Raw genomic sequence first — 18,136 nt, forward strand, 5'->3', positions numbered from 1 at the left:
ACCCCATGACTGCGGCCTTTACTACTAACAGACACAGGCAGTTCCTAAATGGTTTATCCCATGCATAGGTCCCCTCAAATTATCTATGGTATGATTGCAGTCATTCTCATTAGACGTAATATATAATTATTGACCATGAAATGGTTAATGCAATCTATAACCAAATGGGATAGGTTATTCTGAGCACAAAAAAGGTTATAAGCTAGGCTTAAAATGGCCCACAAGGGCAGCCAGCCTAGTACTTACCTATGAACCTAAGAATTGAAGGAATTTATCTGTAAGGGGGACAGAGCAACTATTAAGTGGGAAAAAGTTGATTCATTCTTATAGATCCAGGTAGTTTAGGAATACCTGATCTGAACAGGTACTGTAAAGGTATACTGTTAAGGCTCATTCACATAGACTGAAGTGAAAGGTTATAAATCAAAGGGGAAAAGTAAGATAATGAAACAGAGATGGGAGTTTGAGAGAGAGAATGCCATTTTGGACACAAGTCATAATGAAGAAGAGCAACAATCACACATAATATTATGTTTCATGAAATAGCAGAAAGTATTCTCTGAACTAAACCAGTATGGAAATTTGTAAGTAGATGTACAGAAAACAGGCAAGAGGGGGGCTGAAATTTACTGCAGGAAACTAGCAAAGAGACCAAGTTATAAGTGAGCAAAACTTGGGAAGGAAGGGTAGTAAAGAGAGTTCAGCCAGGTAGGTGTTTGGAAGGGGAGATGGGAGTGTTAAGTGAAAGAACAGCTTTGGAAGAGTTTTAGTGGAGTCTATAACAGAAGATACTATACACTGTAGGACAATTGTACGAATCAATCTCTGGAGATTACAAAAGATAGGGAAAAAGAGAATGGAGTGGCAATTTACAAAGGAGCAACAGGAGGAAATCTGTAGGACTCCAAGTATGCCATAAACTCAAGAAGGTTTTGATTTTTGCATGGTAATGCTGGCATAGATATTTTATACTCCAAGTAGACAGAGGATTTTTCCTCAGGTAGACAACAAAAGTTGTAGGTATAATGGGACTGAGAATGGTAACTGGGAAAGTGCAGGTCCATAACACAATCTCACGAGTGGATGCTTAACAGAGATGCGTTTCTGGACACTGTCCACAAGTGGTGTACTCCAAGTAGATCTCTCTACTTCCCCGCTAAACAGACAGCTTCCTCTCTTTTGCACCAGAGACTCATGTGCTCTGACTTGGAAGGTAGGCACCCTCTTTTTTTCTTGAAAGAGGATGTCTCTTTATGCCTTCCCACCTCTTCCACTCATACTGAAGGTCTTGTTCAAGATAGAACAAGATGTTCTCAAAATTTTGCTGGTGACTTCCCTATGGCCCAGACAACAGTAGCAACTTCGTCTTCTACACTTGGCCAAGGGCAGTCATCACAAGTTACATCACAAGACAAGGGGTCTCTCATCCATCAACACCTGTCCACTTTTCAACTGACATTGTAGGCGATAGCGTTTTGAACCCTTTTAGGCACAGTTTTTCTGAGGACATGCTTTGGGTCCTGTAGAAGACCAGAAAATCTAAGACTGACAGCTGCACTACTGCAATCATGTTTCTAGAAGACTCGGTGAGTTCAAATAAATCATAAACCCTCCATGCTGGTTAATCTATTTTCTCTTTTGAACATGACCTATGAACATGTAAGTCATCACTTGGGGACTGGAACACTGGCCAAAGAGAATACCACTCCAAAAGGGGGTATCCAAAATAAGCTCATCCTAAAAGGAGACACTCCACAGCTATGCAAAGCAGTATAGGCACACAACTAACACTGCCATATTATTCATACTATCAGCATACAAAAATTATACCTTGGTATAGGAAGGCCTGATGTGCAAGCCAGTGTTAGGGACTTTTCCAGAGAATCCATTAATCCCAGAACAAGGAAAGCAAAATCAGCTTTTCTAAAGCTTGTTCAAACCATAGGAAGACTGGAACACTTACCAGAGCAAAGCCTCAAAGTGGGAGAGGACAACGCCCTGCTAACTCATGTCCAAAATTTTGAATTCCTTATCAGGTGGGGCAAAGTAAGCAATTTCTGTGGGTTTTGGTATGTGTATGTATCTGTGCAAACAGAAAAGGAGAATTTCGCTTTGGATACACAGATGGAATACCACTCCACTCTGGAGGCCATTTACAGAGGGAATCTGCTTTTTTAAGACCAGAGTTGAATTTAGATGCAACAAATATGCAAAACTGGCATCCCTATGGACAAGTTTAATGCGTATGGGTGGGAAGACACCCAGATTTTTTTCATCCTGCCTCCACAGACACTGGTTAAACCACTTCTGGGAAGAAGGAAGACAAGCAACAGGACAGCCCATGTTAGACTTCATGGGTCTGAGATTAGCTGTACGGAAGGAGACATCTACAGAGGGTCTCATTACCCATGTATACATCAGAAACAAGGATGCCTCCATTCCCAGGATTTCCTTCCCAAAAATACTGAGGAGGAGAAAGGCACCCCAAAACACCCCTACCCCAGCACATGACCGCCTGGGTGCACTTGAAGCACAAGGTAATACAAAAACTGCAGGTATGAATTAATTGTCAGGCAAAAAGGCACCTACTCACGAAGGGCTTGTGCAGGGCATAGTGCAGACATCAAAATGTTCTCCTCGATGTACTCAAGCACTCACAAGGACAAATCCTACCAGATAACAGATCATTTATGAATGCCCAATGTTTGGCCACCACCACCACCACTGGGCCAACTTGTTTGTGAGATTATCTTTTCCACTTCAGAAAACAAACCTTTATCCACTTGGGGGGAAGAGGTGAAAATGCTCTGATCCTGAGTTTGACCACTGAACTTCAATGGGGAATCCAAGGTTAATAAAATGTGGGCTTGTTGGTGCACTTATGCTGTTTTACTTGAACGTGAGCTACTTACACAACACCTATCACCACCAAGGTGACCATCAGGGATGCAATTCTCACTCCTCTCATTGTTGATATAAAACGAGAGAGCACTCCCTCACTGGTCAAGTAAATCTGTGACTCACAAGGAAAGGGCTTCATGAGAGGACAGCAGTGACATCTAGCTTCTTAATCCTTTCCTGTCATCCATAAACTGACTTAGGAATGTGTGAATGAACATCATCTTTGTTCTTGGGAAAGTCATCTTACTTCAAGTGACACAAACCTTAAGCAGCTGTACTTCCATCTCCTTTGGCTGGATGAGGTGAACTACTGACACACGTGACAATGCTTCACACTGTTCTTCTTTTACAGCTAATAAAAAGAGACCCTACGAAACTTCAGGATTGTGATCGAAGATCCACAAGAACAGTTTGAAGGTTTATGCACTTTAGGTACCAAACGTATGAATTTTCCAGTGACAAAGGTTTATGCATTTTAGGCACCAGATGTAAGAATCTTCCGATGACATACGTAAGAAGAGAAATCCTAATTGTGAACAGCATAAAAGAAATGGGGATTGTAAGGGCTAAGAGCATCTTCTTAGCCTGGCATGTCATTGTGATGTGTCCTGCTTTGAGATATATGCACTTCTGACCAAAGGAGATGTTTGAAAGTTATGAAATGCAGCAGAAGGCTTTCAAAGCCAGATCTTCTGGGGTAGGGGTGTCGGGGTAGGGGAGTCGGGGGGGGGGGGGGGCAAGCAAATCTCACTTTAATTATGACAGCAAATAAACTAAGACATACAAAGAGAGCAAAAATACCTCTAACCCCACAAGCTTACATGGTTGGCAAGTCACATAAAGGAACAAAGTGCACACTCACGAAACACAAAAGTTATTCTCTTTCTAATCTTCAATTTGTGTAATTTTTCTGATATGATCAGTATGAATATTTATGAAGTAAGGTACCTAGTATACACCCCCCTCCCCCATCAACACTGGACTGCTTCTTCTCCGGTTTCTGTGCTCCTTATTCAGACAGCAATTAAAGCAACTACTTGGACCCTTAACTAGCGCTAATTTTGATGGTTGCCAGTCATGAATAACTTTAAGGACATCTATTCACACCCTGTCACACAGAGAAGCATTCTTCCTTCTGTCTGGGCTGGTTTACAAATGTAATGTCAGGAACACACATCCTTCTGAGTTATGACTAACTAAAGGTTTTGCAATGTCGAAGAAATTTGTTTTGACGTTTACGATTATGGGTACCAAATTAGCTGCTGCACATAAAAAAAAAGTCTGTGTGGTTTAAGTACTTACATCATGCTACTCTTACATCTTGGTTTGCCCACAAAATGAGAGCACCTGGCTGGTTGTACCATGGCAGGTGCTGACCATCCTACATGACAGCCTCCAGTGAGTGGAGGTTGGCTGCCCTGGTTAATGTGTTACTTACTTTATCCAGTTAAAGTGAGACTTCCACTGTGGTTAACTTTTTTGGTATTTAAAGACTTAGGCAAACTGAAGTACAACATGTACCTAGAGTACAGCAGTGTTACTAGAGTGAGCACGCTGTTGCAAAATGAGTACTCTTCAAATTAACAGTACTAAACTACAAACACTTCCCTGTGCCACAGGAAGAAATCATACTGGCAGATGCCAGATTCTCTTCAGTTTGCTACACAAGACAGCTCAAACAATCTGAATCCATCTGAAAACCTAAGGTCATCCATGACAATATCCTAACCATGACAGTGAGCAAAAAGCAGATAATGCTGTGTAAGTTTTTCTAACAAGGTCACACTAAAGACAGCATCCTTATAGGTTCATAGGTTTGTACTAGGCTATTGGCCCTAGGGCCTATACAAGCCTAACAATAACAATTCCCTGGCTGTTTCTTCCCACACTATTTACTTCAACAGCAAGACCTTTCCTTAGCTTCAGAATGAAATCCAAGTTCATATCTTTTCATCTTACCTCATTTACTTTCAGTACCCACTGCAATGCCCTGAGCAGAAGCATATGACCTTGATGGCAGAATAATTTTGGTTCTAAAGACTGAATGTGCACTGCCTTGAAATACTCAAAGATTGTAAGAGCTCAACACTATCTTGCAAGGTAAGTAATAAGCATGGACTGTAATTCACAAACATGTATTTTTGAAAAAAGGACTTGCTTTTTGGCAGTAACTGTTTTCTGTAAGTTCCAAAGTTTTAGTGTGTGGTCCTCAGAGGCTGTAACCAGCACAGGCTCTGTCGGATGAAATGCTATGGCTCGAACTCCATCAAAGTGACTACGTAGTGTATATTTAGGATTCCACATCTTCCTAAATGCATCTTTGTTTGGTGGCAACTGAAAGAAAAAAATATATTTATATATTAAGTGAACCAACACTGGCAAGTTAAATACTTAAATACAGCAGATCAAAATTATGTACCTGATACACTGCAGAGTTACTGAATCACCACTGAATCAAAACATTTTGTAAAGAAACAAATACTGTGTAATATTCTTAAGACAGCTAGAATGAGATGCACAAAAATATACCAAAGGAAAAGAAGTCAACTTAATGAATCATCCAACTGTATAGTTCTACCAACAACCTTCTCCAACCTATCTCCAACCAATGAGAGAATTTTAACTTTCTCACCAGATGTGAGGTTCACTGCCATTGAAAGATGTCTAGCTAGCCACATACATCTCAGATAACTGTTTAATTTCACACTTAAATCTATTACTTACAACCTGCTTGTCATTACACCTTCCTAACTATATTTCCTCTTCAATCCAATTACTTAAAGGTCCCCTTCAAATTTTTACATATTTCAATCACTCCACCACCTGCCTCTAAACAGCATATATCCAACAATATTCTCACAATCATTGTATTCACATCTCTTGACTCCCTCAACCACCTCAAAAACTCACACAGATAAACTAGATGAAGATTAACAGTGCTCTATACAGTAACACCTGGCTCTTTAGATTTCACTACTCTGACTATGAACTTGCCTATTTCTCCTAGGCATTGTTCAATGATAGACATAATACATATATTTAGTGGCTAGTTGGGTATAAGAACAGCTAAACATCTTTTTCAGTTATGACCCAGACGACGTAGGCAAATACTGCAGCATTTACAAATAAATGGTGATTCAATAGCACAAAAGAACTCCTCTTGGCTGCAGTGCAAGTTATCCAGATTTGAAACGTGGACTGGAAACTGCATGACAGGATGGGGTGTCTACAAGTGGGGATAGCCAAAATCATCTACTTTCTGAAGAGAAGGGTTTAAATTTCTGCAAAGAATACCTCCTCTTGACTGACCAAAGAAAGAAACAAAACTGTGGTGGGCAAAGAAATTGAATGAATTTATGAATAAAGGAAAAGCATGAGATCATCAAGGCTAACACGTATGTCTAAGCGTATGTATGTATGTGTGTGTGTGTGTGTGTACACAATTGTGGTTTCTACATGTACTTATTTAAAATAAAACTTTTTTTTGCACTTTGACAAGTTACAGAAAACTATACGATGCATACCTTAAAATGTCACTCATGGCAATCTCAGTACCTCAAAAAGTAGCACCCTTGCTTTTGGTGTAGAATATCAGAAGGCTGCGGGTTCAATTCCTATATCAAATACCTGGATTATTTTACAATATTGATAATGCAGTGCAGTAGAAGGGGAGTGACTACACTTGTAAGTGCTCAATCCTTAGGATGAGCTGATAAACCAAAAATGAAAATATTACTCCATCACATTATTCAGTTCAGAATAGGACTTCACCCCCCACACTCCTTTGCCATAACCAAGATCTGATTTTTCTGATAAATTCTACTTCATTCCATTCCCTTATCACACACTTCCTAACATCTAGCTTAAAATATATTAAACAAAAAGCTTTGCCTAATTTATCACATTATTTTACAACATTTCTCAGATTAATACCATACAGGATTTTATTTATGCCAGTTTCTTCTATCTCCTTAAATATCTTTATATATCCAATTCTGTACCATAAATTTCCTTTTTACACTTAGTACACAATATTTATTGTTCAGCTTTATAATACATTAATCCTTTCATGTGAAGACTATTCAACATTACTCTACATAAAGATTTTAATCTAGATTTCTTAACCTGCTTCTCCTATTACTTATAACCTTTTGGATTTCTTGTAACTCCTGCCATGGATCTACATAATAAAATGTTATTGTTATGTCTTCCTACTATTTTTTCCTGTCTTGAACAACTTCACCTATATAGATTCTCCATTCAAACATCCTTATTTGATATGTCAATATTTCATTATCTCTTCTTCTTTTAATTATTTTGTTTGTAACCACCTACTCCCATAATTCCATATACTTGTGTCTTACCAGTTATGCTACTGCTTTTATAATGCATCACTCTCTAATTACAGAAACATATGTAACAAAGCCAGAAAAAAAAAACACTACAGCATTAGGGTTTAACAAGTTTACACCATTCTTTTCAAACTTGTTATATAACATTTCTCTCTTGACCAAGGTTAAGTCATGACCCCGGGTAACTTTAAAACTTATCTGCAATAACTATTTTTCCATTACACTTGGGAATATATCTACATATACTCCTAAAGTACCTTAACTTTCTCAAAACCACACAATTCTGTAAATATACATTCTTTACAAATTAAAGTCTAAAACATTTTCAAAGTTTTACTATAGTTTGTATTTCTTGTAAAAAAATTCTTCCCATTGCTTCATCATCCTGTCACATTTTTCAAAGTTCCCTCCCAGTACTTCCCTTCTATTCTTGAAAAATAAATCTCAGCTTTTTTTTTAAAACAATTATGTTTAAAGTAAATTTCCATATTACCCTTATCTTTTTTTTTATTTTGTGTTGACTAGCTGAATTTTCCTTTTTCTATATTTAACTCATCTTACAACAAAAATTCTAACCTTTATTTTTATCCCTGTCTCCATTAAAATTTTCTTCAATCATTTCTAGCTGCAACAATGAAAATCTGTATATTGTAGCTGCTTTTACTTCTGCATTTCCACATATCACAGCATTTTTTCACCACTATCTACATTTTGTTCATACATTTGTTCTTTTCTACTTCCCTGTAACACATCATCCACAATTACTACATTTTAATATTCTTGTTGCAATTTATCTTCCACTTCTATAAAGACATTTTCATCAACACTACCTTCAACTGCTGAAGTCAGCTCGTCATTATCCAGCAAAAAAATGTCCAGTCTTATGACATTTAGCACATTCTGCCCTATTTCTTTTCTAAAATGTCCCTTTTCCTCTCATTAGGAAAATCTTCTTGTAACACACTTACTGTTTATATGGCCACATAAAAGCACTCCTTAGGCTGTCTCCAGTATCTTAAAGTACCATTAATCTTTGTACTGTAGTCACGTTGGATATATTTCCACTTTAACATCTTTTTAGTCCAATAACACATTTTGCTTGAAGGCAGCAGACAAGAAGTCTATCTCATCTACTCTTTCAGTGCTTTTATCATTCTACCTCCCCGGGTTCTCTAACCTTCTACCTGAACCTTTCTCTCTTCCATGTCCACATGAATGCCTCTGTGGATTCCTTTTCTATTTCTCATTCCTTCCAGTTCCCCCTCTACTTCCTCTCTCCTTATTTTATACCACAGCTCCTAATCCGCACTTTGTTCCATCTTCCTCTTAGCATGACATTCTCCCTTTTTGTTCCTTTGTAAAGGCTGAAGGAAAGCATTTATTCAGTACCTCTACTTTTTTTCCTACCTTCTGTAACCTCCATACCATTTCTACTCAGTCCAACCAGGCCACAGGCTGGTATTCACAGCTATACACATTTTTTTGCTCACTTGCCTCACCTTGTAAACCACAAGTGTCATCTGAGCCAAATGTGATCACATGACCCATTAGTTCCCCATTAACAAAGGACAAAAGCTGGTCAACATAAGCTATTGTTAAAGCAGTTGCAGCTATCAGAGATGGTTTAAGTTTCCACAAATGGCAGTGTCACGGAAAAGGATGTACAATGGGCTGTCTGCAATGGACATTCCTTCATTTCTGGAAAGGATGTCATCAAACAAACCTGCCCACTAAACCCAAAGCATGCTAGGTGGTCTACCTAATCTCCATTAGGAAGTAACACCTGCTTAGTGTGCACCTAAGTGTAGGCTACCCTTCTTCCCACCAGGAAAATAATTGGGATACATCTCTTCACTCCTCTCTATCTCTGTGCCTGTCTCTGCCATGGTCACTCCCTCTAATCGAAGTTCACTCCATAGCTTACAGTCAAGGTTCATCCTTCTACATCATGGGGCCAGGCTCATTTTTACTAAATACCACAAACTGTCCTTGATCTCTTCCTGGATGATTCTGCCAATCCGTCTTTCACCTTACACCTTTGTTGCACTTCTGCTAGATCCACTGGAATGTACTTCCTTCACCCCCTTCCATCCACCCTATGTATGCCCTATCATTTGCTAACCTCACATTCTCGGGTAACATTGTCCTCCATTTTTTTAATTTCTTCTTCAAAGTTTTAGAAACAGTCCTAAGCACCCTATGCCCAATCCACCTCCAAGGTTTCTTTGCTCCCTTAGTTTTACCCCAGTCTCAAAACTCATCTTTGTTCCTCTCCACAGTTTAAAATAATTTAGAGCCAGTAACAGAAGTCAAACACCAATAGAAAGTTTGTAAGGGTATGAAGACTTTATGTGCAGTGGCACTTCATGGTACAGTGCAGCATTCTCCTTTGTACATTTATGAATGGGACTCTGAAGATAGTAGTGGCAGAAGCACATCATTTTCTTTGCATGCATTCATCAATGAACTTCACACAGTGTACCATGAATATGACCCTCATGTGTTTCCCTCTGCAGTCAAGAATGACTGACCATGAAGAGAGTCAAAGCCCATTCTGAAAGAAAGACACAAATTCTCAGTTTACTTGTGACCTTCCGAGCTTACAACCATAGGTGGTCTAAAGCAAATGCTGTTAAAAGAATTTTTTCTGGTTAGCCCAGTCAAAAACTGTCAACTAAGTAAAGGAATCCAAGGCATTTTCCAACAAGGATATAGCCTTGATGGTCAACAACCAGAAAAGCACTCTGGGAGGATCATAGATATAAAGCATCAACACACAGTTCTAAAGTAAAGCTCACCCACAGTAAATCAATGTAACCTACTGTCTAATCCTCCCATGATGATACATTAAAAGGCATCCATCATGTCCTTATGATTCTATCCATGCCGTATAAGGTATTAGCAGCTTGATCTCCTGGAAAGAAGCCATCTGGAACTTGACAAACTGGCTATATCTGATTAAGTCACTGAAACCCAAGAGTGGATGGAATCATCGTGTTCTCTTAGCAACAAGGAAGAGGCAAGAAAACACACCAATGCACTCTTTTGGAACTGGAGAAGGCTCAATGGCCCCTTTGAAAAGCAGAGTCCAGAGCAATTCCAGGATTCCCACAGAGCCTACGTGGTTCAATTTGGAGATCTTAGTGGGTAGAGGTAAAATGTGAGAGAAGCTTAACTCTGTCAATTCAAGACTGCAACATCTGGATGCTAGCTAGGAAGATCAATAAACAGAGACACCATCAATGAGCTTCCAGCTTCTATGGAGTCTCCTTAAAATCCAACTTCTTGCAGTGATAAGTTAGCATACATTTAGAAACAAAAAACAACAGCCCACAAGGACCAAAAACTAAGAACTAAAGAAAAATAAAAAAAAAGTCACTTAAAAAGATGTCAAGTTCATTTTTAATAAAGCTGTGTTATGGTCTCATCGTTTTAAGTGACTCTTTCTTTAGTTCTAAAGTATAAACAACTTTTTTGGGAAGTCATTGGCCAAGTCTTGACAAACCTCATCAAAAACATCATATTAACAGAAAAAGACAACCAGAAAAGCATCACTAGCTCCTTTTTGAAAGGTAAGAGCCTGGACCATTACATCTGGAGTAGGCATATGCTAGAGGCCGCTGATCTGGCCCACAGCCTCAACATAGCTAAACTTACACAATGGATAATACAAAAGCTGACTAATAAAGAAATTATGAGGGCCTTTTCGGAGTACTTTACCACGGTCTCAGGAAAGTGCATGAAAAGATTTTTTCCACAGCCAAGTCCTGGAAACTGGACAGGTAAAACAGAAAACTATAGGACCTAAGGTCCAATGAAGCAAAAGATAACATCCTCTTACCCATCCTGTCTAGGACTCTGGATTCCTTATCAGGCAACAAGAAGGAAATGGCTTCTGTGACTAATGCTGGACTCTATATAATGCTCTGTAATAATAATAATCCATTCTGCTGAGGGTATAAAGAGGGCATCAATCTTCTTGCAAGCAAGGTCTGTCAAACTTGAATGTTTCTAAGCCACATAAATGGCTTCCTTCAAGACAGATTCTACGTGATGGACGACACAAGAACACTCATTCTTCTTACCCAGATGCTGCTTGAACCATACCTGTGGTGAAAGTAGAGAAGCAAAATTACTACCCACATTAAACTTCATAAGCCAAACCATACCTCTCAACCTCCTAGTACAAGAAATCTGGACAAAGCCTGACAAAATGGGGGGACAAAGGCCAAAAAATAGAAAGAGATGTTAAATATTGCTCTTATAAACTTAGAAAATTGCTAGAGTAACAGGGATTGTGTTAACATACACTGAGTGATTTGAAGTCTGAAACTCAAATGTGTGTCATTAATTGGTGACTTCCGTCCTCAGATCATCCCAGTGACTTGTCAGAAAAACCACAAATTTTATGAACAAGCCAAAACTATAAGGGAAAAATCTGGACATTTGAGAGATATGAGCTAAACTACCTTCTCAGCAGATGGGGCCTTTTAACAAGGAGCTCTGTGGCGTGAAGGTTTCACTATCCTTGCACCTTTCAAAAACAAGAACCACAGCATCCTAACAAATACCCTTTCTTGGACGAGGTAAAGGGGGAGAGGGGAGAAAATGTGTGACTCTCTTCTCACATGATGGCTGTAACTCAAGCAACAAATGAAGTGATGAATGACTGGGAGGCACATAGTGGCTGCCTAGATCAGAATCAATGGTAGGAAGCATGGTTATAACAGTCTTCAAAAGGCTTTGCATGGGGTTCAAATGATGGACTTTTAAGTTTTACGTCTACATTCTTAAGGAAAGATCTCACCATGCAGACATTATGAAGACATCCAATAAATCCCACCATGCATCAGTGTGCAGACATCCAATATGTTGGACATTCACACAGTTCCACAAAGTGTTGGAATTCCCATTATAGTCTTACCTTTTCTATCTACTGATCCTTCCTCAAACTCAGAGAAAGTCAAGAGGAATTGGCACGCTAATTCAGTGTTTAATCTGGGATATTCAAGGGCCAGTGTTATGAGTGCTAGCTAGGGGCAAGCAAGTTGCAACAAGGGATAGTCTGTGCTAACATCCCAATAAGCAGCCTCCAACAAGATGACCATCAGCAGTGCACTTGTGCTGTTTCACATCTCTTCATTTAACAGGCATAAGGTCAACTCACTGTCTGAGGAAGATCTGGTGGCATGAAAAGAGTGGCAAGTCATCTCAACAGAAACAGTGCTAGCTGAATCCTAGCATATTATCTGATGACTGCAGCAACACTTAAGAGGTTGTACTTTAGCTAGGTAGTGAGCATAGGAACTTTCTAACAAAATACATGAGAACTAGAACTGTAAGAATGGTCCAAAAAAAAAGAGAGAGAGAACACAAAGACTGCGTACTGCACCCATCACCCTTACATGGTGGTATATGCACAAGTGCCAGCACGGGGCTAGAAAACATTTCAGAATTCTGCTGAGCTGGTCATACCAGGAAAGTCCAAACAATTACAATTACTCTGTGCTGACAGCCTTCAAAATCAGAGATAATCTTTCTTGAAAGCATATGCTAGAAAACACTTAAATGATTTGTTGGATCTCATTTTGTTGAAATTCAACAAATTTGTCTTTTTTTCAGCAAATGGGCAGACTGCCGACAGCTGCATTCTTTGACTCATGGTTTAGCAAATACACGGTGTTATGTGGGTATATAGTCTCGGAGTGGAGCAGATCACAGATACCATATTTAGAAAGTGGGACCACGGGGGGGGGGGGATAAAGCCTCCAACTTAGAGAATGTAGTGGGCACAGCCCTACTGAAAAAGACACGGTCAACTTATGCTGAGGGGTTAAATATCTGACGTTATGATTAAAACAGCTGGCAATGATTTGGGCTTTTTGACAGCTTACAATTTAGCAGGTTTCAACAAAGACATGATGAATCAGTATGATCCCTGCTAAACAATTCCTAGGAGCTGTTTAGCTGAAATGGGTGAAACTAATAATAATAATAACAATAATAATGCCCATTTGTTAACCAAGTAGGTCCAAAAGAGACAGTCCCTTTTAGGGGTGAACTGGCTGGGAGGAAAATCTGGTTAAATAACTTGCTCAAGGTCACCCAGTGATAAACAAGCACAGAGGCTGAAATGGTAGATAAACATACTCTGACTAATAAGAGACTGGAATATAGACAGCAATGGAAATACTGCAATACTTACATAACAGGACAAAAACGTATTCCAAATCAGCAACTGGCACGGATGGAATTCTTTCTTCCATCAAGTTGCTGATATCACTACGCTTAAAAGCAGTCTCAATGGCTAAGCTACACACACACAAACTGAATAATAAACAAGGACCACAAAGCAATGCTCTCTCCCTTGTGCTCCCTTAGTTTACAACACTACAAATTATACTGCATGCCATTTTTACCTTCATTATGCACCAAGACAAACGAACATGAACCAGCTTTATTATGGGATGCTCTGTAACCTTTTTGTAACATTATTTTCTCTGCAGCATTGCTTTGCTGCAGATTAACTTTAACTTGGTTATATTCTCGACTTGTTTTTTTGTAACGGCCTTTTAGATGGGGTGCGACTGAAACGGGTCCTGGGACCAGCTCATATACCTACTAATTACCAAATGAATTAATAAATTACTTTTCTAGAAGTTACTTTATTGTCTTTTTTTAATACAGATAAGAGTTCTTCATAGCAGTCATCAAAGCTGAGAAGCTGACAGACTTGCTGCCTGGGTATACTACTCTACCCTGCTAATAAAAGTCACAGTTAAAATCAAAAGCAGCAGTGGCACGACTTCCAAGATGGCCGCACATTAAGTACCAGCTTAACTCTAGTTTTCCCAGTGTGAAAACAGAAACAGAGAAGGCCAGTAGACTTTTGTGTTTATGGGAAAATGTCAGTAACTGGCTAGTAAGTATATTGCCTGGGTGCCAGGAAAAAAGAAATACAGAGCACCTGGAAATAAATCAGCTACAAAAAGTGATGAAGAAACACTGACTAGGAAAATGTTCTGCAACTGTTCAGCAAAAAGCAATGCAACGTCCAAACATGACTTCCAGTAACCTAAAGGAAGATACAAGAAAACTGCACAAAGACCTGGTTAAAATAAATGAAACACTGTTGGGAGTACATCACCACAAACAACAAAAGGCTGGAAGTAACAGAAACTTTAAACAGACATTTAGATGTGATAAAGCTGCAAAAATCAGAGGTTGAAATGAAGAAAAGGCTACATGAGTATGAGATTGCTCAAGAAGAAATGTTTCAAAAAACTGAATTACAGGACAGAGCAGAAAACCTGAGATTTTCAGTTATACCAGAAAAGCTGGAAGGAATGGACAGCATTAATTTTATGAAGGCACAAATAAGTAACTGGACTGGTATTCCACAGCAGGAGTAGATAGCTGAAAGGACACATTGTATATGTATGCTCCAAACCTGGCTATGATAAAACAACCTAGACCTTTACTAGTAAAGATGCAATCCTACCAGCAAGAGTTGATTCTGACATAACTGTGGCAGAAGGACAAAATACTAAGTGTCAGACAGCAGTGTTTGTGGAGAATGATTGCTCACTGCACACGTTAGAAGAGGTGTAAATTAATTTCACTACTGTGGGAATGTTGAGACGCAGGTGTGAGATTCAAACTGCTGTACCCAGCTGTCTTCAAGTCATTCTCCCCTGGAGTAACAAAATCATTTTTTGATTAAATACACACCAAGGAGGAAATAGTAAAGCTTGTCCAACAAAAAGTGAGGTGTGAAACAGGAGGAGGTTCTGCTTCTTGTCCTTCTGGTAATAAAGACCACAGAAAAACTGTACCTGTGAAACCTTTTCCACTGTTTCAACAAAAAATGTTGGAGAGAAGGAAGGGAGCACAAGAGTTGACTAGAAGAATCGAGAGTATGCCGGAAATGAAGCAGAGAGAGTATATGAGAGATGGAGATGAACAGTAATAAAACCAGTAACTTAATGTAGGATTACAATACTATAATCATATTTGTGAAAGATGACACTACAAGACCATCTGGAAATATTGGACTTTTTCAGAATCTGTTGGACTTATTGGGGACTCTAAAGTATATGCCCTACTTCATGTCATTAATATTTGGAAAAATGCTTTGAGGATGGGAAGAGAGGGGGAAAAAGTTAACTGCACATAAAGAAAACTTTTTTCTTAATAGTACTATTTTTGTGGTATATGGTTTTCTTTGTGTGCTATAAAGTAACATTTCTCAGTCTGTTTTAAGTGTAATGGGGACTTTAAATAGGTGCTCTGTTTTTTCTCTCCCTTCTCTGTCTCTCCTTGCTCAGTTTTAAGAAATGTAGGCACTGCAATGTAAAAAAAAAGCATAGTTAAAAGAGCACAACAAAGTAACATTCTTGCATGGGGGAATGACTGGATTAAGGACCTTAGACTGATTTAGTAACAAGTTTTAAAAGAAAGTGAGTAAATGAAAAAGAATACTGGATATTTTGAGGCTTTTTTCTAGCAAATGAATGTATACTTAATAACAATTCTGTATCTGGCCCTCATGTCTCTATGGAATCAATCTGATAAAGAGAAATTGACTACCTGGCTCTAATGTCTCCATGGAGACAATCTAATAGAAATTTGTTACAGTCTGGTGGAGAGTGATGGGCTGGGAATAAAAGAGAAAAGAGAAACTGGCTAGGAGATAATGTTCTCTGAACACATTCAGGGGTTTTCCCAGCTGGGAGAGCTATAAACAGAAGACAAAACCAGACAGCACTTAGTAGAAGCACAGGCTGTATCATGCGTCTTAGCATGGATAACCTAACTTTTAAGTTAACTCAAGTCTGTGAGTGTGGCTGTCAGTTTGGGACAATTTTTCCTATTAGGTGGTTAAAACTTCGATATCTGAAGATGTACACAGTTTTGTATGTTAGTATTAAATTAATAGGTTTTAGGGGGGGTTATTTTTTTTTGTCTGACTGCTTTCAATAAAACAAAAAGTTTTGTAAGACGTGACATAGGCTCAAATGCATATAACAAGAAACAACATAAAAGTTCAACCTGCCAAACAGTGCATGTATGTAACACAAAAGCTGGGACTAGACATTTAACAAAAAAGGTGTTACATAAAAGGCAGGAATAATACATTTTTAATACAATGACGCTTTCTGTAATGTCTATAAATGTCAATGGTCTCACAGATAAATACAAAAGAGAAAGAATACTGAACTACATTAAAAATGTAGAGTGCAAATAGCTATGTTACAGAACCCACACTTGGAAATAAATGAACATGTGAATTTGACAAAGGTTTTCAGGATGGTTATTCAGTGGAATATCTGGGATAAAGAACAAAAGAAGTACTTAAAGTAATTCAAAGACGAGCTCCAATAGTGATAGCAGATGATAAAGAAGATAATAATGGGAGATTTGTAGCACTAAGAAGTTACTGGCAAGAAAGGAGGATTACACTGGCATGTATTTATATTACACCTAAAACTGCTTTAATAAAGCTTAAGAAAATTATGGGATTATATCCGTTTTCAGCAAGGAACACTACTTATACGTGAGGACTAGAAGATGTGTCTGGGGTGCCCAGAAGTGAAAGTATAACAAAGGAGGGTGGATTTATGAAGAAATTTATTAAAATATTTGGCGTGAAAGTTGTGAATTCAGTAATAGGAGTTTGGAGTGAATTTACATATTATTCCCCAAGATATAAAAAACTGGGGTAGGCTAGACAGAATTTACATTTCACAAGAACATGTGCATTTAATTGAAGGTCTTGATACACACCCAAGAACTATTTCAGATCATGTGTCAATAACAACTAAAATAAAAACACAGGTAATGAAATAAAAATGAGATAGTGGTGCTTTCCCACCTATATGTTGAAGAGAGGAATTTAAGGAATGGGTAGTAGAGATTATTCAGGAGCTATTCGTCTGGACAGAAATTACTTCCGAAGATACAGCTAGGAAGTGGGACAGCAGTAATAAGAGTGGAAATAAAATAAAGGGGTCTATGGTTAAGAAGTAACAAGACATATTTAGATGGACTGACAAATGGAAAATGAAGGATTACCTTGATAATATATATGAGTTTAGGAAGATTGCGGTCAAGCAAATTTTTTTTTTATAACACTACTACAGTAAAAAAAACTTTTAGCACAACAACTCAGGCTACAGAAAGTGAAAAGGCCTGAAGCCAAGGATAAAGAGCCTATAACAAGAAAGGTAACAAGAGATCCTGTAGAGGTATTAGAAATATTTTGGAAATTCTATGAAAGTCTGTATAAAGCAGAGAAATATGGAAATCAAGAAAGATACAAATGTATAGTAACAGAGATAAAACAGCTGGAACTGAGCTCTTTAGAAAAGGGCACGAGCAATGGGAACTTCTGGGAACAATACATACTAGGGAGGAATGAGATTTAAAAGAAAGCAGGATTTAAATGAGCTATGTAATGTTTGACTGAAAATGAAGTGGATATATTATAAGTGATGTACAATGTTTGTAACTGGGAGTGTGTCAGTATGGCTTGTGATGTAAAATGCTTGCAACTAGGATTATGTCGGTGTGATTTGTTTTCATTTATAAAAATGTATAACTGTCTATGTCATAACTGTTGGTTTAATAAAGATGTTTCTTGTTTAAAAAAAGGGCAGGAATTGAATAATTTATGTAATGTTGCTTAAGTTATATGATAGATATCAATATATGTGAAGTATAATGTTTGTAAACGTCAACTTAATACAGTTTGATTACTTTTATATAAATGTAAATTTACCTGTGTCAGAAGTGATAATTCAATAAAGATGTTTAAGAAAAAAAAAAAGCAGGAGCACAGGCATTTAAATGTTCATCATACTGATCACTGCAGCAGTAGCCTT

At 38.2% G+C, this 18,136-nt stretch overlaps 1 protein-coding gene across 2 annotated transcripts in view; it reads right to left on the reverse strand.

Annotated features, from left to right (window-relative positions):
• Positions 1–18,136, reverse strand: part of STRN3 (striatin 3) — a 1,528,247-nt gene that overhangs the window by 485,019 nt on the left and 1,025,092 nt on the right. For both annotated transcript variants that reach the window (XM_044073816.1, XM_044073815.1), the window contains one exon: positions 5,060–5,235. In XM_044073816.1, the coding sequence (XP_043929751.1) occupies positions 5,060–5,235 (176 nt within the window). The remainder of the gene's footprint in view (positions 1–5,059; positions 5,236–18,136) is intronic.

The sequence above is a fragment of the Protopterus annectens genome, chromosome 6.part0, assembly GCF_019279795.1.
Source record: "Protopterus annectens isolate FY-2018-M chromosome 6.part0, PAN1.0, whole genome shotgun sequence".
In the NCBI taxonomy this organism is placed as follows: Eukaryota; Metazoa; Chordata; order Ceratodontiformes; family Protopteridae; genus Protopterus; species Protopterus annectens.